Source organism: Castor canadensis, chromosome 15 (genome assembly GCF_047511655.1).
Source record: "Castor canadensis chromosome 15, mCasCan1.hap1v2, whole genome shotgun sequence".
NCBI lineage: Eukaryota > Metazoa > Chordata > Mammalia > Rodentia > Castoridae > Castor > Castor canadensis.
Genome location: NC_133400.1, coordinates 59925323 through 59946770, shown reverse-complemented (window position 1 = coordinate 59946770; position 21448 = coordinate 59925323). Strand labels below are relative to the sequence as shown.

Below are 21448 nucleotides of genomic sequence, written 5' to 3'. Positions count from 1 at the left end.
TGCATGGGTGTTACCTTCTAGGTTAATTCTTTTTGATCTAACCTTTTCTGTAGTACCTGTTCCCCTTTTCCTATTGGCCTCAGTTGCTTTAAGGTATCTGCTTTAGTTTCTCTGCGTTAAGGGCAACAAATGCTAGCTAGCTTTCTTATCAAAGATCTTTCCAACCTCAGGGTAAGATTTTTTTCCCTTCCTTGTTGAGAGTTTTCAGCTTTCCACTTAAGGGACATTTTACTGTTTCTTTTTGGCATATTCATATTGCCAGCATTTGCTACTAATGAGCTTGGAGGCCATTAAGTAAAATAAGGGTCACTTGAACACAAGCACTACAAGACTGTGACAGACCCACTGTCACAGTCATTTTCTGCTCACTCTTTTTATTTTTCTCAGACTTTACTTAAAAGTAATTCTGGTTTTGTTTTGTTTTTCTTTCTTGGTGGTACTGGAGTTAGAACTCAGGGCTTTGTGCTCATTTAGCAGGCGCTTTACCACTCGAGCCACATCACTTTTTAGCTTCAGTTATTTTTTGGAAGGGGGTCTTGTGGTTTTGCCTGAGGACTGTGATCCTCATATCTATGCCTCCCAAGTATCTGGGATTATGGGCATGTGCCACCATGCCTTGGTGAAAAGAATTCTTTTCAAGTAATCTTTATCCCTACTTCTAAAGGTTTTGTTTTTTTTTTTCTGTGTGTGTGTGTGTGTGTGTGTGTGTGTGTGTGTGTGTGTGTGTGGCACTGGTGCTTGAACTCAGGGCTTTGTACTTGCTAGGCAGGTATGTACTGCTTGAGCCACACCTCCAGCCCAAGTAGGCTTTTGAAATTGAATGTGTATACAAAATATACTCAATGTAAGTGTGCATATAAATTTTTGGTGAGTTTTCCCCAAGAGAACACACATTTGTAACTGCTGCAAAAGTTGGGATGCTGCCAACACCCAAAAAACCTCTGCTGTACCCTTTTCAGTCTCTCCCCTACTGTCTTCCCCAAAAGTCAACATTCCAGTTTCTAGCACCTGAGATAATTTTTATGTTTTAGCTTTTACTTAAATGGAATCATATGAAATAAACTTTTTTTTTGCTCAACTTCTTATTTGTGATACTCTTCCAGGTGTTAGGTATAGCCTCATGAGCTCATTTTTATTGCCCTGAGCCATTCCATTGTATAACTAAACCATATTTTCATTCTATTAACAAAAGCATTTGTATTGTTTCCCATTTTTGCTATTATTATAATGCTACTACATACATCAATGTCTATTGCTGGACACACTGTACCTTTGTCTCGGATTTATACCTTGAAGTTGAATTCCTGTATCACAGGGTATGTAATTTTCATCATTAAAGATATTGTCAATTTTCCAAATTAGTTGTGTTAAAGTATACCCCCACTGTATATGAGAGTTCTAAGTACTCTGTATCCACTATGGTTGGCACTAGGCACTATCAGTCACTTTTATTTTAACCATTCAGGTGTTTGTGTAGTCACATTGTGGTTTGAACTCATTTTCCTGATAATTAAGGAGGAGTACCTTTTTTATTAATATCCTCTTTTGTTAAATGCCTGTTAGTCACCAGTTTGTAATGAGTTTTTCATTCTTTCTTATTGATTCATTGATTACATATAAATGCTACATCTGAGTGACTTCCCTGGATTGAGATTCTACAAAGCAGGTGTTATAGGTTTCAATGGACTAAAAACTACCTGTATTTTTACACTCATGTTTCAGTACTTTTCTCAAGCTTAATACTTATAATAATTTTAATAGCAATAACAACTCTAATAAATGCAAAGGACTGTGAGTAAATATTCAGAATATTTGTCTTTTAGGAATAAGAAAGTTAAGGCATGCAGAGTGGTTTTACAGGAGATGAGTGTGCATCAGAGATATAACTCATCATTTTGTACATCATTTATAGATGTATTTTAAAAAGATCAAGGACTGGTTTACCTGGTGTTTCTATTAAGTAGAGGTTGGTCATCCCAAAGCACCATATAGGTAATCATGATGGAAACTATACACAGGAGCAGGAAGTTTGTTTGGTTTCTGCTGTGTGTACTTTATGAATATGGGCACTGTATTTTCTTCATCCTTCTTTACTCAACAACTCAAAATACAACATTTTAGAGAATGGATTTTATGCTATAAGGCTATAAGGCCACCAGCTGGGAACTTTGTTGAATTACCTCCCAAACTTTTAGCTTCCTCATCAGTAAAAAGGGTAATAAAAGTTAAATGCTCACATCAAGCTTAAATGAAATAATGTATTTAAAGCACTGAGTAAAGAGTTTGACATGTTGGCAATAACCCGCAGATTTTATATATTTTTTATCATTAAAGATTTAATTTGTAGCACAGAAAAGCTGTGAGAAGTTAAGGATAAATTACCAAACAGTCTTTTAAAAACTTGTCATTTCTCTTGACTTGTCATCACTAACAAGGCAAGGCTCGTTGTCTGTCTTAAACACACATGTCACAAATGCTGGAAAGAGCACTGATATCCTACTATCAGTACAATGGTTTCCTACTGTCCTAATATGGTTTCTTTTTTTTTGTGATACTAGGGCTTGAACTCAGGGCCTACACCTTGAGCCACTCCATCAGCCGGGTGGGTGGGTGGGTGGGTGGGTGTGTTCAAGATAGGGTCTCTCGAACTACTAATATGGTTTCTTCAAAATGGAAAACATGTCGCTCTAAAATCAAAGGCTGCTTGTCTATGACAGCAAAGGAAAAGTTTTAACACAGCAAAATGGTGCTTAAGAAATTTCATGTGTACCAACTGATCTATTTTTCTTCCATTTTGCTAAGTTTTTTGAGATGGGGTCTTGCTATGTAGCTCAGACTGGCCTCCAACTCACAATCAATCTGCTCAGCCTCCCAAATCCTGGGATTACACACATGTGCCACCATGCCCAGCTTCTCACTTTTGCTTTCTAGACTTTTCATTTATATATTTTTCAGTCTTTTACATGCCTGTTTTGTTTGCTTGCTTTGGCTAGGTGTTTACTGAGCACCGAGCCATAATTTAAATTCTACATAATGCACAGACTTTAAGAGTACAATCCTGTATATTTTGAAATATTTTTATGCCTATATAACATTGAATCAAGAAAGAACATTCCATGGAGGAGATGAATGAAGGTGAGGGTTGATGGGCTTCACATAGATATAGGAAATAGAACAATGAAGCCTTTTGTAATCGTTTTAAGTGGTGCAGGAAGAGGGTTGAAGGGAAGATGATGGGGTAATCTAATGAATGTACAATGTAAGCCTATTTGTGATTGTTGCAATGAATCCCCTTGTAAATAAATATATTCTAATAAAATTAAGGGAAAAAAAAGAACATTGCATAACCCAAGAAAACTCCTCTGTATCTCTTCTAAATCAGCACTACCACAAACACTCACTGCTCTGATTCCTGTCCCTCCTTCATTTCTCTAGTTTAAGAACTTGGCTGGGCACAACGTTGTGTGTCCCTCATACTGTTTTTCTGCTCACCTTATTCAGGGTTGGCAAAATCCACTGAGGTCCTTATTTATTCCTCTGAGTTTCTTCACACATTATCCTCTCCTTGCTTTGGGCTCTGCTATTTCCCTGTTGTCTAGGAAATTTCTAAAGGAATCTGCTCTATTATGGGCTGGGACATGAAACACTTTGAGAGTCACCATAGTAATACCTTACCTCATGTTCCTTCCAGACTGCAGTGGTCGGAATCTTTGCATTCTACTTAGAAATATGTCATTTTATTTTTTGCAAGAGAAAAACTTGTCTGTTATACAAGTTAAATGATAAAATATTAATTATTAATTAATTATTGGTATCACCAGGAAAGAAATAAAAGACTTATGGATAAGTCTGTGATATCAAACCATTTGGAAGTAATAAAAAATAATTATGTCAGTTACCAGCAATCATTGTACATCAAGCATTGTCTACAGATTAAATACGTAATAGCGCAATATGAAATACTCAAAGTTAAAGGAGGCTCCATTGGTATTAAATGATTTAAGAATCAGTGCTCCAAATTGTGCACAGTGTGCATACTCCAAGTGCACACAAAGTGATGCATATATTTGTAGCACCAAAGTATCAGGGCTTCTATGCATGCTAATTTTTTATCTCATATTTTTATAATTCATTTTTGTGTATGTATATTTTTAAATGTCAAAACATAATGCTGCAAAAGAAATAAGGATAAATAAATAAGGATATTCAAGGAACATGGGCCCCCTATATTCAAAAAGGGTTTGGAATACACATCTGGATCCACCAGCTGTCATATCAGAAGACTCATTTGTCTCCACAGATGAGTAATGAGGTTCTTTCTTGGATACCATTTACTCCCTAAAGTATTTCTCTCTTTCTGCTCAACTGCAAAGTGAATATAGATTTAATAACTTGGTACACTGTGTTTTTACCTTAGCTGAAGGCAGAGAGGACAATGGACACTATTTGGAAAGGCATAAAACCCTTATATTTTCCCATTTATTTCTATTCTAAACTGTAAAGTTAGGAGACCTGATTTCCACAACTAAACGTATCTCTAAGATTGTCACTATTTACCTTTTAAACATGCCATCCAGTTCTTCCATTATCTCTTGGAAACCTCTTTGTGGAGGGACTTTACTAGTTCCAATTGAGTTTCCTAAGGAAGGAAAGGAAGAGATATTATGGCTTGAATCTTACATATCCCCAGAAGATCATGTCCTAAAGCCTTGGGTGCCAGGCTGTGGCACTTTTCAGAGGTGACAGAAATTTAAGAAGTGGCCCCTAGTGGAAGGAAATTGGGTAGTTGGGGATATGTCCATGAAAGGGATATTGGGACGTCTTATCCGCGTGTCTCTTTTCTTTGCTACCTGGCTGCCATGAAGTAAACAGCTGTGCTCCCCCATGTGCCCCCTGCAACGATTCTGTTTCACCACAGAACACAAAAAGCAATGGGGACAAGTGACCATGGATTGATATCTCTGAAACCATGAGCCAACATAAATCTTTCTTCTTGGGGCTGGAGGTATGGCCCAAGTGGTTGAGAATCTGTCTAGAAGGTATGAAGCCCTGAGTTTAAACCCCAGTACTGACAAAAAAATTTCAAAGAAAGACAAGAAAAAGCCTTTCTTCTTTATAAGTCGATTTAGGCTTTTGTACCAATGGACAGTTGACTAACATAGGGGGGATGTCTCTGAGAGCAACTTAATGTTGGAGATGAAGGGACATCAGAGCAAAGAGTTTGAAGTTCTACAGAAACAATCATTGACCTAATACAAGGGCATCCATGGTGATCACGAATGGGAGCCATTCCTTAAATCAAAAGATGTTTGTAGACTTCAGTCATACAAGAGATGTCATTGATACCATGTTAGCCAGATTATTCTTTCTAGGAGAATTGGTCAAGCATACCAAACTATCTATCCACAGTTCCTATCTATTCTTTCAGGTGAAGAATATTCTGTATTTACACACTTTTCTTATCTGGATGCTAAACCATTGTTACTTTACAGATTCATAAAATATCTACTTAGTCCTAGAAAAGAAGAGTGTGTAACACCTATAATTATTGTGACATGAACAAGTACTAAAAAAAGTTATCATGACTGCTTACACACTAAAAAATCTCAAATAAGTTTGAATCAAAATATCAAAAGGTATGTTACATATTTATATTAGATATAGGACAAAGACAGGTAGATATTTCTTAAGATAAATGAAATATGCAATGCAATGGTTTATGTAATGATGTTGGTAATATAAAAGTGATGATGATAATAAACTGGTAATAGATTTTATTGTTCCTGATCTATGTATCTATTGTTTTATATATTTCCAACATAATATTAAAAATGTCAAATCAAGGCCTATGGGGACTACCATTGTTAACACAGCAGCCTTTTCATTTCAACTGTGATGCTTTCAATGCTAAAGAAGTGCTAATCCATAAACTCTTGGAACAGAGAAAGGATGAAAATCACTGCTCTGAGTCTTGTGAATTGTGTAAGTCTTCAACAGAGGGTCACCCATGGTTGATAGAGCAGTATATTTCATGAGCTATGTATTTATGCTTCTTAAAAAAACCAATGGCTTTGAGGATAAATTCCCCTGCTTAACCACAATCTAAGATCAATAAAAAAGGCTAGATGGGCTGCTTTCATGCTGCATCTAAAATCATAGTGTAATTCTGCCATTAAAGTAGAATTTTGTTTGTAACCCCAAATTACCTTTGTCTCACTCAAACCAGGAAAAACATTTAGTGAAGGCATGATACCACACTCCATGCAATTCATACTGCCCTAAGGAAGATGGTCTTGAATGGCATCCTGCGAGGCACACACAGTGTGCCAGGCTGTTTTCACTGATGGCTTTCAAGAAGAGAATTCTTGAACATGGGATGTTGAAAGCAAATTTGATCCGAACATGCTGTGGCTCTCAGAATGTCAAGCCCTCTAGAAATGCAAGACACTCAAGACAGCCGCACCTGATCAAAAATGGCACCAGCATCAATTAAAGCCAACAACTACAATTAGGAAATCACAGATGAGTAGGGACATGAGAGGCTCTAATTTCTCCTTGCCCAGGATCTGTGTTCTTGGTGACACCTGCCATGTTTCATTGATGTGAGTACTTTTGGATGCTAGTCACCATCTTCTTGAAAATTGCATTTCTGACCAAGGCTCCCTAGGCAAAATGTCAATTTATCTTCATTCGCAATAGCTCCCTAGACAAACCCTGGGCTCCCAGACAAGACGACTTTACATGTGAAGAAGGGTGCAGAGCAATAACCAGACACAGCCATGTGGTTGAATATAGACTTTTGAGAAAAATAAGATTAGTTGGTATGTAGGGAAATCATTGTCACAAGCACTGAGAGAAAACATGGCAATAGTGCTTGGAAATGGCTTCTTATCACATTCAGGAAATTAGGATCAAAGGAAAAAACCATACACTTTGAAATGTACTCTATGAGATCAAGAAACAGGTAGCATAATTTCATACCCATGCAAAGAAAGTTATATGGGAAAATTGACCTAGGATCTTTTACTATCTGACTCTCAATTTTTTAAATGTGCTTATTATCTTTGGTTTTTAGGGAGCATGAGGATGAGACTCAGAATGAAAAATGTATATTCACACACACACACACCCCACTTGACATTAAATAACATTCTGTACGTAAAACATTAAGTGAGGAAAAGGATCTGTAGGTCCTCTGGTGCTTAAAACCCAGAGACAAATTGCTTCCATATTTTTCTTTCTTACGAAAAAAGAAATGCTAAAGGCTGAGACACAGCCTTATAGTCAATTCAAATGCAAATGTAAGTTTGTTCCTGGTTCAGCTTCAGATAGATAAATTTGAGAACTAAGTGGTAGGCTGAAGAAAATTTGTTTGCTTTCTTCCTCATTATTGCAGGTCTTTTGAGAAAGCATTTTCCTAGACTATTGGATTTAATCTCAAGTGATCCACAAATGTACTGCTAGGATATATGTTGTTTTCTTCCTTACCTAACAGAATTGAGTTTAACACATGAACTCTTGATAGATGATCCTAAGTAGTTAATCAAATCTCATCTTTCTATTAATCTTATTGTCATTAATGTAAGCTCAGCAGTTTATCTTTAGCAGTAATCGGATTTCATTTTTATCCAATAATAAATTCCATTGGGTTTTAACTTTTACACATTTTCCTTCTTCTACCAACACTGATCTAGATAAGACTGAGTTCTATAAGCACTTCTCTTATGTTGATGTTTGCCTTCTTGCTTCTCTTTACATGCTGGATACATGTCCCATAACCAAACTGAACATGTAGCAGAAGGTAGAAGCAGCTGCAAATTTGGGAGCTAATCACAGAGTGGAAAGGTAGGAAGAGTGTAGGATCCTGAGGTTAATCAGACAACTTCGTCGTGTGGAAAATGGAGAGTATATTGTATTTAATCCTACCTCGTAGGACTTGGGTGATAGTTAAATAAGATGGATTTTTCACAAGTAGATACTGAGAAATAATTATTACTCTTATCATGAAGTTCCAAGGTCTAAAAGCTCATGTTCAGCTGGTGTTAGTAGACAATATTTAAGAATCTTTTGAAGAAGAAGTGATCATTTTTTTAGGGAGTTCTGAAGTGTTTTCCCCTTGCCATTTTGAAAACTAGTGGTGCAGGCAGTCAATCTTTATATATATATATATATATAGTATTCTAACACACAGGAGAAAAGAATGGTGGTGGATGGGGACTGTGAGCCTGGGTGCAAATAGGAGATGAGCAGACTAAGCCAGATCTGCTTGCAGACTTAAACAGAGGCAATGGCAGGAGTAGGGTGCCTCCTAGATGCTTATCCCTCTAAGTTGAAAGAAACTTGTCATGAGGCCTACAGCCAAGAATGAATGAATTTCACTGGAAAAAAAAAAAGTGCAACATGGAATCAAAGATCATTTGGTCCAAGGGTCATCCTTGCTCAGTATATTAAGGTATTTTCTGACTTTTACATTCCTCTTTGTTTCAGGTAGTGCTGTCTAGTACAATAGTAACTATGCACTTGTGGCTGTTTTACATTTAAGTTAACTAAAATTAAATTGAAGTAAAACTTTGCCTTCTCAGTAGTACCAGCCACATTTCAAGTGCCCAGTAGCCTTCTGTGTTATGTGACTAACATTAAATGGTGAGGGTAGAGAATGTTCTTCTCAACACAGAAGACACATGATTGAGAGGCTCTTTTAGACAATGATGTGGTGCAAAATCATTGGCTATGGAAACAACCAATATGTGTGGGAATTCCAGCCTCATGGTTTACTTCCTGTCCAGAGGCAGCATAAGCTGCTTATTTAACTTCTCTTAGTTTTCTTGTCCTTGACTCCTAAGTGGAATTTGGTAATACTAACTTTGCAAGACATCATGTATAGCTTGCTGTCTAACCCAATAAATGACATTTGTTGGTATATTAATAACAGGGCATGCTCAAATTGAAAAATAATTAGTCAAAGACCCCAAATAGTGAAAACCGAATTGTGGCATTTCTGGCACACAAGGTCAATACTTAGGCAGATTTTGCCAGCAACATTTCAGCTTTATTACAGTGATGTAGACTTTCCAAAATGCCACTACTTAAAAATGAATCTGTACTTCTGCATGTCTATATAGACACCTTTGATTTGGAAAGCAAGGGAAAAGAATAAGGCACAAGATGATTTTTTTTTCACTAGAAAAAGCCTTAATGTAAAGGTTAAATATCTATTTAAATGCATGTAAACTCTGAGCATGAATGCCCCTTTGTATAAAAAACATATTCTTTTGTACAGTTACTAATTTTATTTCCCCTATTTAATATGTAAAGTATATTGTTTTTTTTCTTTTTTATTATTCATATGTGCATACAAGGCTTGGTTCATTTCTCCCCCCTGCCCACACCCCCTCCCTTACCACCCACTCCGCCCCCTCTCTCTCCCCCTCCAATACCCAGCAGAAACTATTTTGCCCTTATTTCTAATTTTGTTGTAGAGAGAGTATAAACAATAACAGGAAGGGACAAGGGTTTTTGCTGGTTGAGATAAGGATAGCTATACAGGGCATTGACTCACATTGATTTCTGTGCGTGGGTGTTACCTTCTAGGTTAATTCTTTTTGATCTAACCTTTTCTCTAGTACCTGTTCCCCTTTTCCTATTGGCCTCAGTTGCTTTTAAGGTATCTGCTTTAGTTTCTCTGAGTTAAGGGCAATAAATGCTAGCTAGTTTTTTAGGTGTCTTACCTATCCTCACCCCTCCCTTGTGTGCTCTCGCTTTTATCATGTGCTCATAGTCCAATCCCATTGTTGTGTTTGCGCTTGATCTAATGTCCACATATGAGGGAGAACATATGATTTTTGGTCTTTTGGGCCAGGCTAACCTCACTCAGAATGATGTTCTCCAATTCCATCCATTTACCAGAGAATGATAACATTTCGTTCTTCTTCATGGCTGCACAAAATTCCATTGTGTATAGATACCACATTTTCTTAATCCATTCATCAGTGGTGGGATGTAAAGTATATTGTGACAAAAGGTAGCCCCTAGGCAGAAGGGAAAAAAAATCAGAATTGCTCATTGCAATGACAATGAAATAATGCTTTCTAGAAAACAATGTTTTCTTTTCTACTTCAAACACATGCCTGACAGCAATTTAAAAATTCTTTCTTCAAACTGAAATTAGTATTTTCCAGACTAGTTTTAAGAATAGCAGTTTGTTTGCCTGATTCAGTACAACTAATACAATAAGTATCATTGCCTCGCAAAGCTAGTTGGGGCTGCCAGAGCACAGAAGGACTAGTGATAAATAATTCAGACTCCAGGGTTATTTCTGTTGTATCATCAGACAATAGCGCTGCATTTGGACTTCAGTCAATGCCAATCATTCTTCTTTGTCCCCTTGTAGCTTCTTCTTGTGAAGGATGTCAAATTCCTTTACAAAATGTCTTCTTTTCTCCTCAATAAACCTTTGAGATGTTACGCATTGTGCAGCTCTGATTCCTGGTCTGAGATCCCACTGGTCCTGATGGGTATAATTTGGGTTCCATCTGCTCTGAATTGCTTGGTCGGTCAAGCTAAGACTGTATTAGAAGAGCATTACTGACTGGCATATTTTCAACATTATGCTTGAGACACATATTTGTCCTGCTGATAATAGTGACAGTTTATGAATGAGTGGATTTTGATATTGGTTAATTAGAAGGAACTTGATTGTAGCATCTGTCACCCAGCAATGACCAATTTCTTCTGTGTGTTGCTCAGTTTTCCTTAAGAATAAAAGCTCATTAATATTAGGGTGTGTCAACATTCAACACACACACACCCTCTAAAATTTTTCTGAACACATGAAGTATGTCTATATGGGGCCATCTAATCAAAACTGCCCATAATTAGTTATAATGATATTAAAGGTTACATTTGTTGAGCTCTTACAATTACTTTCTACAGTTCTAAATGTTGTTTTAAGTTTATTCAATATAGAGACAAGCTTTCTAATTATTCTAGATTTCCAAAAATAGAAAGAATTCTCTTGAGAAATAATTTTGCCAAGATTTGAGGGAGACAGTAAAAAAATGCCTCTTTATTTTATGAAAATTATGAGATGGGGTGATATTCAAAAGTATTCCTTTGGTTTTCTTAATTCTAAGCTGATTTTATGAAGCATCTCATGTATTTAGGAAAAAATAGGTGATTAAACATCTCTGGTATTAAATCCTTAATTCCAGCAAGTTCCTTTCCTTTGGAATTTCACTGTTTCTTGGCAGGTCCTCTCCTTCCCCTGTTATATAGTTGATTTTACAATGTAGTGCTGTCAAAGCCTAGCTGGAACCTTCTAAGAGTAAAGCTAATAGTAACATTTGCCAATAGCAAAACAAAATAAATTCAAGTATCAAAACCGGCCCTGGGTGAGGACAAAGGTTTTTGGTAGAATTATCTGGAATTCCCCAATGACAGAACACAAGCCCTTTCTCTGGCTTTGATCTAGGCTCCCTTCATTGATGAAGGTTTCAGTTCCCCTATGACATGCTGTGTGTGGAGTCCTATTAGTGATCCTCGACAACGTGTAGCACCTAGAATGTGGTGTAGCTCTTTTCTGCTCAGACTCCAGAGCCAGCCTACCTGGCTTCAGATCTTCTCTTTGCTGCCCAACCTTGGGTGTAATGCTGGATCTTTCCATGCTTCTATTTTATCATCTGTAAAATAAAGATGATATAATAGTGTATACCATATAAGGCACTTGTGAGGATTAAATGTCTCAATGCACATAAAAGACTTAGAACAGTGCCTGGCAATTGGCTTTTTGGATTATAAACTAAACTTCTTATTTATTTCCTGTACCTACCCTATTTTCCTTGGTTTCTGTCTCTGCTTGGCCTCTTCATTTTGCCAGGGACAATAATGGAAATTATAGCTTGGACTTTTTTTTTGTTTTAAATAAACACAACAGCCAAAACTTTTGGGATGGAATACAAATACAGCTATTATTTTCTATCTCCAAAAGTATTTTCTCTAAAATTGTGACAGCCCTGTTGACCCTCTCTTTCTCAATTTATCTTTTTTATGTTCACCAATTATTTAAAGGACATGTTGCAGGTATAATCACTGCAGTGTTGTGTGTGTGTGTGTGTGTGTGTGTGTGTGTGTGTGAGAGAGAGAGAGAGAGAGAGAGAGAGAGAGAGAAAGAGAGAAAGAGAGAGAGAAGCTATAGAAGTAAACAAAGAAATAAGGTGAGAATAACCAGAGAGGAAAAAATAGGTGGGAGAGATGGTTGTTCTCACAACATAAAAATATTGTGTAATGAGGTTGGCCCATTTTTAATCTTTGAATAACTGAGGTTTTGTTGGCAATTGTTCCACCTGAATTGTGAACAACAGTGTTAATGACAGAATCACAATGGCAAATGTGATAATAAGGGCTGTATATTAAATATGATAAAATATTAATAGCACAATTTCTAGGCAGGAATTCTATGGTAGGAATATACCCACTAATACTAAATTCACCCTGTCTTCTAAGATTGAGGTGCACATTCATCCTCTACTTCACCCTGGGAACCTAGTCTATGACATACCACTTTTGACATTGTATTATGACTAGCTGTTCATGCTCCTTGTTCTGTCTACTAGATAATGAGAGAAGTTTCCAAAGAACCGTCTATGACTCATTCCCTTACCAGCCATGATATGTGGTCAGTAAGTGTTTGTAGAATGAATAGGATGTGTTTCCATGTTGATCCTTAACCTTACGCCCTGTGCACATTACATAGAGGGCAGAGATTTCAAGTTAAGGGGGTCAATTGCCATTAGCAATTTTAGACAACATCAGATTTTTGAAAACCATCGACACCGGTAATTATTAGAGATAACTAGCCTTTAAAAAGTACCAAAAACATGTCTTGTCTGGGCAAGAGCTTCATGTGAATTCTGTTTCTTCCACATAGTCTTTAGGGTTAATAGCCAATATAACTTGTTGGCCCTAAATGTATATCTAATGCTGTTAAGCATAATAGGTTGGCCTGCATAAATAAAGGCATTGTGCTAGTCTTCTGCTCTCCACACCAGATTGAGAATTGCTCAGATATTTCAATATAGAAATCTTTGTCCTTTACATGTCCTCTTAGAGAAGACTTGGCTTTTTGTGAACCCTTTGATTGTTTCTCTCTCCTTCCCTCAACAGGGGGTTCATGCTAAAAGGTTTTCTCCACAATGACTCTCCCATCTTTAGCCCTTTTTTACCCTGGCTCATGTCTAATCTACTCACATTATACAGATGCTCTGACAACTGGAAACAGAGAAAGGCATCCTGTGACTGGGGATAGACTAAGGAGAATGAGATGGCGATTTCACATAGGGCTGTCCCTCTGTCTTTAAACAGATCTTTGTTTATTAGTGTGGAAGAGATGTTAAAAGGCTTCTTTTAATAGATGCAGATCCTCAGGGTAAACTCCTGCTCAGGACAGCTTGGCTGGAGCTGCTGAGTAGATTCTGGTGGCAGGCTGAGGGTGTAATTATTATTTCTCATCACAGCTGCAATGTAGAGAAAGAAAGAGCCTGATGCAGGTCTGTTCTTATCCAGCCTAAAACTGATGCCAAGATAGAAGTTCTTAGTGTCCTATTTTCCATCAAAAGGTATCAACACTGTATTTATAACTAGGATAGAAGAGAGGAAAATAAAGTAGAATTGGCATGTTTATCCTCAAGACTAAACAGCAATTAAAAAGGAACATGGTAGGCAGCATTGTGATTAAGTTGTGCTGTAAAAGTTTAGGAGTATTGAAACAGTAATGGTAACTGTTAGCGAGGATTTGACAAAACAGAGGGTAAGGTTACTTGGAATGTTCTTTCCAATGTGTTCCATTTTGAATGAGAAACAAACTTCTCCAAAAGACTTCACCAAAAATTCCATGGATTAACAGTATAGGATAAGCCCTAACCAAGACTTCTATGAGGTAAAGAGAAAATACAGTAGTCAGCAAGGCACAGCCATCTGAAGAAGCAGAATACAGGGACTGATGCAAGTAGAAATTCTATAGCCAGAGCACCCGGGTCTGAATTCTGGATCTGCTACTGCTTATTAATTGGCAATAATGCCAATTAATAAATGGATGCTACAGCACTAGAATTTATCTAAGGTGGTTGCTACAAAGATTACGTCAGTTTATTTTTCAAGCATATTAACACATTGGTGCCGGTACCTAGTGAGTACTGCATGGAATCTGATGAATAAATAATAAGGTCATTCAACATTTTTTTGATATTTTACTACTTATTCTGTGGGAATAAGTCTCTCTAAATCAAAGGGAAATGTTTAGTTTTCTGTGCATTTACTATACTACATTTGATGCTATGCAAACATAGCAAGACACAGAATATGAGCTCTGTTTTCAAAGAAATCGTAGTGCCATTTGGGGAGCAGGATATACAGATATAAAAGGTTGAACACTAAATGATAAGATCATTCAAAATAACACAGTAAAGTGTGTACTACATTAGATTAGTGTCAGAAGGGCATTTAGACCATCATTGTGAGAGGAAATCAGAAGAGGAAAAATCCCTTTTTTTTCTAGACAATCACGATGAGGCCAGCTTCAGGTATTCCTTAAGGAATATCAACTGTAAGGGTGATAGCTCCACTTGAAGCAACCAGGTTTCTATCTGAGAGTAACTTATAAGATGGGGAAAATGGAAGGCATGCTTAGGATGTGACATACACTTTTGGCTCTAAGTCCCTTTTTACTAGAAAATATATTTTCTTGGTCATTCACTCACACATAGCCAGAAGATAGACATTTCTTATTTAGTAGCAGCACATTTTATTCCAATTTTTGCCCACAAGTTTGTGAGCATGGAAAAAGATTTAATGTTAATCTTCACAGGTTTTTTTTTGTACTCTATCTAAAGGAATACATGTGGTTCACATGATATGGGGCCTTGCTTTCCACATCACCAGTGGGGTTCTTTCCTGGTATTCGACATGTTTAGAATTTACACTAGCTAATAGCTAGCTAGAGCTATTAGCAAATAGAAAACAAAATAATCAATAATGCAAAACAGAATTAGAAATTCTACTTGCCCACAAACATATGAGTTGTTCATATAATTAAGTGAATGCTCATGATAGAGTCAGATGATGAAAGAGAGATGTTGAAGACATATTGCTGTTTTTGTTCTTGTGCAACTGCTTCCTCCTCCTTTCAACCTTCTATCCCTCTTTTCTCCCACTCTGCTCCTTTTTCCCCTTCTCTCCATTCATTTTTATAATTCAGTATTTTTTATATTCTGAAAATTTATCATAGATATTAAGACAAACTTTCTGGTGTGTGGTTATGTCATTTTCCTAGCCTTGACACACATACTTATTTTATAACTAAGATAAAGAAAGTATGGGTCAGTAATTGCTTTTTTCTATAATTATGACATAAAGCAGCCAGGGTTTTTCCTAAGAGTCTGATTAGTATGGTAGAGATACCAGTGTGTGTTATTGTATATCCATGAGATCCATTGTCATAAATATCTTCATGACACTGTAACAATTCTCTCCAGAGTAATAAATCTAACCTGAACACCAATCTTGTTGGAATGACTTAACACAGTCAAAAAGTCATGCTTTGTGCATGATAGCCTTAGCAGAATAAAAAATGCTCTTTGTAAAGTCCGTATGTCCTGTTACAATCATCTTACTTTTTGCTCACTTTAATCCCAAAGTGAATCCTAATCCTACCTTATCTTTAAAAGAGGTTTTTAACTTTTTGTTTCTTGCATTGGGAGCAATTAAAGTCAGGGCAACAAAAGCTTAATGTATAAAGAAGCAAAATACTGTCAACAGGGCCAAAAGAAAATGAAGAAGAAACAGTGATCTAGAATCAACAGTGATGAATCATTTAAGGCAAACCATCTACTCCAAGTACTGGATGCTTGGGTATGAATATTATTAGGGATGGATTCAACAGAGAAATATTTCCTGTAGCAATTCTTACATGGTTACTTTATGAAAAAGTGTTCCAAATAAGATGGAAATCATGAAATTCTGTATTGATATCTCAGAGATTTATAATACACATTATTAGCCAAAGAATTCCTTAGCAATGTCTTGTAGTTTAAAAATTGAGATATAATTCACATGTAATGAAATCACCATTTCAAATGCACAATTGAATGCTTTTTAGTATTTATTCACAAGGTTGTGCAATTGTCACTACTATCTATTCCAGAATACTTTTATCATCCCCTAATGAGACTCTGTACTCTCCTCCAGCCCCTGGCAACCACTAATCTACTTTGCATCTCCACTGATTTGTCTATCCTGGAGACTTCATGCAAACAGTTATACAATATATGACCATTTGTGTCTAACTTCTTAGTATAATGTTTTTGATGCTCATCCACATTGTAGCATATATGTTTTTCATTCTTCTTATGGCTGAAAAATATTCCATTGCATGATTATACCATATTTTGTTTATTCATCATTTCATGGGAATTTAGATTGCTTTCAATTTTGGCTATTATGAATAATGCTCCTATGAATATCCATATACAAGATTTTTAGTGAATATATATTTTCATTTCTCTTGGGTGGAATTTTTGGATGATATAATTTAACTTTAAGGAGCTAAAACTGTTTTCTCTGGTAGTTGTGCCATTTCACATCCCACATTAGTATCTGAGGGTCACAATTTTGTCACATCTTCACCAACTCATTCTTTTCTTTTTTTTAATTTTTATTTTATTCATATATGCATACAATGTTTGGGTCACTTCTCCCACCTTCCCCCCGCACCCTCCCTTACCTCTCCACCCCCTCCCTCTCCCCCCTACCCCCTCACTACCAGGCAGAAACTATTCTGCCCTTATCTCTAATTTTGCTGAAGAGAGAGTAGAAGCAATAATAGGAAGGAACAAGGGTTTTTGCTAGTTGAGATAAGGATAGCTATACAAGGAGTTGACTCACATTAATTTCCTGTCCATGTATGTTACCTTCTAGGTTAATTCTTCTTGATCTAACCTTTTCTCTAGTTCCTGGTCCCCTTCTCCTATTGGCCTCAGTTCCTTTAAAGTATCTGCTTTAGTTTCTCTGCATTGAGGGCAACAAATGCTATCTAGTTTTTTGGGTGTCTTACCTATCCTCATACCTTCCTTGTGTGCTCTTGCTTTATCATGTGATCAAAGTCCAATCCCCTTGTTGTGTTTGCCCTTGATCTAATGTCCGCATATGAGGGAGAACATACAATTTTTGGTCTTTTGGGCCAGGCTAACCTCACTCAGAATGAGTTTCTCCAATTCCATCCATTTACCTGCTAACGATAACATTTCATTCTTTTTCATGGCTGCATAAAATTCCATTGTGTATAAATACCACATTTTCTTTATCCATTTGTCAGTAGTGGGGCACTTTGGCTGTTTCCATAACTTGGCTATTGTGAATAGTGCTGCAATAAACATGGGTGTGCAGGTGCCTCTGGAGTAACCTGTGTCACATTCTTTTGGGTATATCCCCAAGAGTGGTACTGCTGGATCATATGGTATATCAATGTTTAGCTTTTTAAGTAGCCTCCAAATTTTTTTCCAGAGTGGTTGTACTAGTGTACATTCCCACCAACAGTGTAAGAGGGTTCCTTTTTCCCTGCCTCCTCGCCAACACCTGTTGTTAGTGGTGTTGCTAATGATGGCTATTCTAACAGGGGTGAGGTGGAATCTTAGTGCGGTTTTAATTTGCATTTCCTTTATTGCTAGAGATGGTGAGCATTCTTTCATGTGTTTTTTGGCCATTTGAATTTCTTTGTCAATTCATTCTTTTCAAGTCATCCTGCCAGATGTGAATTGGTTGCTCATTCTAGTTTTGATTTGTATTTCCTAGAAGGCTTACAGTATTGAGCATCTTTTCATTTGCTATTGATCTTTACTTTCTTTTTAATTTAGCCCTGTTGTTCAAATTCAAGGCCTCATGCTTATTAAGCAGGTGCTCTGCTACTTGAGCCATGCCTCGAGCCCTTATTTACTTTAGTTATTTTTTCAGGTGGCATATCATATTTTTGCCCACCTTCCTAGGATCTGGGATTATACCCATGAGTGACCTCACCCAGTGTATCAACCATTTCAGTATCTTCTGTGGAGAAATGCTTATTCAATTCCTTTGTTCGACTATTAAGTGTGTTATTTGCCATTTTAGTTTGGCTTGTAAGATTTTTCGTATTACTGATACTAGACCTTTATCAGATATGTGGCTTGCAGATATTTTCTTCTACTTTGTGTGTTGTCTTTTCGCTTTTTATTCAATTGGTCCTACAATTTATTTTTAAAAGGTGTTCATTTGTACTTAATTGCAAATTTTCTAAAATCTTTTTAAATATCTTGTTAAATGCTGAAATAAGCCAGTCAGGCTTTCCCTTTCCTTTTATTATAGAGATAAGAGTCCTTGCAAAGGCATTAATCCACAGAAACATAAGACAGAAATCCTCATATCTTAGTATGCTTAACAGATTTGAACAGTTGTAGTGATCTGTATTTAAATAATAGCCTACACCAAGGGATATGTTAAATAAAAGTTTTATTAGCCCATGAAGTGATATTAATGGTGGAAGAACAGACTGCTCTCCTTATTGTATACATCTCTAGAAGAGAACTTCTCTAGAAGAGAAGTTTATCTGTGCTCTATAGCATAATATGGTGTCTTTCTTAACCTAGAGGTCTCAGTGTGAATCATGTGAAAAATGTCAGAGGCACCAAAAGAGAGAGAGCCTTCCAAAATACAGAACTAGACCTGAGAACGTCTTCCTCTGTTACCATCCATGTAGCAGCTGCCTGAGAAATGACCCTGTGTGAGACTCCAGATTAGATGACTCTTGGTGCTTACTTCAAATGAGAGGGAGCTGCAAATATGAAGGGAGCTTTAGATGATTTACATGTGATATCTGTCAACCTTTCAATACCTTTGCCAGGTAGCTGTTATCGCTTCCATTTTACAGTGGGAAAGTAGTAATGAAGAGGTCAGTATTTGTCAAAGCCAAACAGATAGAGGGGATGGCTGAACTCACATACCATTTGAAAAATAAAGAGAACATAAATAATTCTGTCTCACTGCCCAGACTACAGTTTAGGAGAGCAGTCAATTTGAAGAATAAACTCTTGTCCCCTATTAGATATGTATGGGAATCTTAAAGCAAAGATAATTGTTTTATTCTTATTGGTACCCTTAAACATGAGGATTAGTGTTTCCCAGGAGCTCGTTCTCTAGGTCCCCAGGTTATGCTTTACTTGCAGTATTTACAAAATACTGGGTAAATTTTACGTATCAGTCATCTTCTCATTCCCTGAGAGTTTAGGGACCCTATTATCTTGTTCACTATTGAGTTAGCAGAGCTTAATCCTATGTCTGACTTTCTAAACACCTTAGTGAAAGAAATTAGCAAACCATTTCATGGATAAAAGAATACACAAATAATAAAAGTTAATAGTTACATCACTCTTAAAATGGACAGATATTGATTTAAACCCTTTCTATTTACTCTTTTATAAACCGTATGTCACAGAATAAGTAATCTTAGACAAAGATGACAGAGAATGAAATAACCATCTTTGTCCCTGCATACACAGAAACATATAGATAACTATCCACAAATCAAAACAGTCCTGAAAGGAGTCAAGAACATATTAAATAAACTGCAAGAACACAGTGAAGCAACTACAGAGAAAATGCACACAGAGAGGATTACTTATAGATCAGCACACTGAGACCCCAGGAAATAGCTAGGAACAAAGAAAGATGGCAGGCACTATTGGAATCAGCCACTCGGTAGGAATCATGATGGGGGACAATCATTCCCACTTGGGAATCCCAGAGAGGAAAACAAAATTTCACACCTCCCCCAGTTCAAGAAATAGCTGCTGTTGATTTACCTTAGAATCAGAACCATCATCTCGCCCAAACCCCAATGTGCCCTCATCCCCGAGTCATGGCTGCCCCATGAGTGATTGCATTCCAGACCCAAGCTCTGTTTGCATCTGTCTGCCCATGTTTCAGTGTTAGAGTCATTGGGATAGTAAGTTAGTTTGTATTCTGGGCCTTGAAGCCAAGGTCTCTCTAAGTGTGCTTGTGCTCCGGGAATCAGCTCAACAGGCATAGAGAACTAGAGTCTGCCTGAACCTGGAGTGTTTATAACTCTGTGCATATCTATGCTACATAATCTACATATTTTCAGCTCCCTGGATGCTTGACAAGCACCATGCCTGGCATGATTATCAATGCAACAACAACTGGCACGTCTGTGTTCCAGGCACTGGTACCATTACCACCCTGAATCCTAGAATTATAGTTCCTAGATGCCCTGTGATGTTTCCATATGGGCTCCCATTACTGTAAGTGAATCCACAAACAGATCCAAAGCCACGAGAGATTCCTTCAGCTATAACATTTTTGCTGGGAGACAAAGATTAGGAGGACCTTAGCAGATATCATTACTAAAGATCTCAAGAATTCCAACTACAACTGCAGGCATCCATAGGGACACTTGAACTCTTCATCAACGCTGATTCAGCTGACAAAAGAGTAAGGAGACTACATACAGAGCTGCATCCTGACTGGTTCAGAAGCACTGTAGTCCACTAATTTCACACCCTCACATCAACCCCTAAGTGTACAGACATCAACTTAGAAGAAACATCAAAAACCAAGGCAACGTATCACCAAAAGGACTCCAGAGAAAAGGACATAAATGAACTACTTGACAAAGAATTAAAAATAAAAGTTTTGAGGAAGTACAGCAAACTTCAAGGAAATATAGTGAAATAATTCAACAAAAGTAGAAACACTGTGAACAAATTAGAAAATTAACAGATTGAAATTAAAAAAAAAACCCACAGAAGTTTTGAAGCTGTAACTATAAGAAATGAAATGAAAAATTCACTAGAAAGCATCAACAGCAGAAATCACCAAACAGAGGAAGGAATGTGTGAACTCAGAGATAGGTTATTTGAAAATATACAGACTGAAACGAAAAAAGAATGAAAATGAATGAAGAAAGCTTATGGGATATGTGGCAAACCATTAACAAAGCAAATATTTGAATTAGAGAATTAAAAAATGAAGAAAGGGACAGAAAGTTAATTTAAATAAGTAATTGGAAGCCAGGCATCGATGGCTCACACCTGCAATCCTACCTACTCAGGAGGCAGAGATCAGAAGGATTATGGTTCAAAGCCAGCCTGGGCAAATAGTTCGCAAGACCCTATCTTGAAAAAACCCTTCACAAAAATAGGGCTGGTTAGAGTGGCTCAATGTGAAGGCCCCAGTACCAAAACACACACACACAAAAAGTAATTGGAAGAAGTTTTCCAAATCTGGGGAAGTCTACAAGTTGCTAAAGGTCTCCAATAAGATTCAATCCAAATAAGTCAATAGCAAGTCATTACACTCAAGCTATTAGAAAACAAAAGACATGGCTCTTCTATAAATGGTGTTGGAAGAA

General features: G+C 37.0%; 1 protein-coding gene across 1 annotated transcript in view; it reads right to left on the bottom strand.

The window, feature by feature from the left end:
• The window catches only part of LOC109676318 (neutral amino acid uniporter 4-like), a 77360-nt gene that overhangs the window by 15050 nt on the left and 40862 nt on the right, over positions 1 to 21448 (bottom strand). The window contains exons 8-10 of the mRNA XM_074056306.1: positions 11605 to 11678; positions 9866 to 10028; positions 4558 to 4639 (exon numbers count right to left, since the gene is read on the bottom strand). Coding sequence (XP_073912407.1) covers positions 11667 to 11678 — 12 coding nt within the window. The 3' untranslated portion in view covers positions 4558 to 4639; positions 9866 to 10028; positions 11605 to 11666. The remainder of the gene's footprint in view (positions 1 to 4557; positions 4640 to 9865; positions 10029 to 11604; positions 11679 to 21448) is intronic.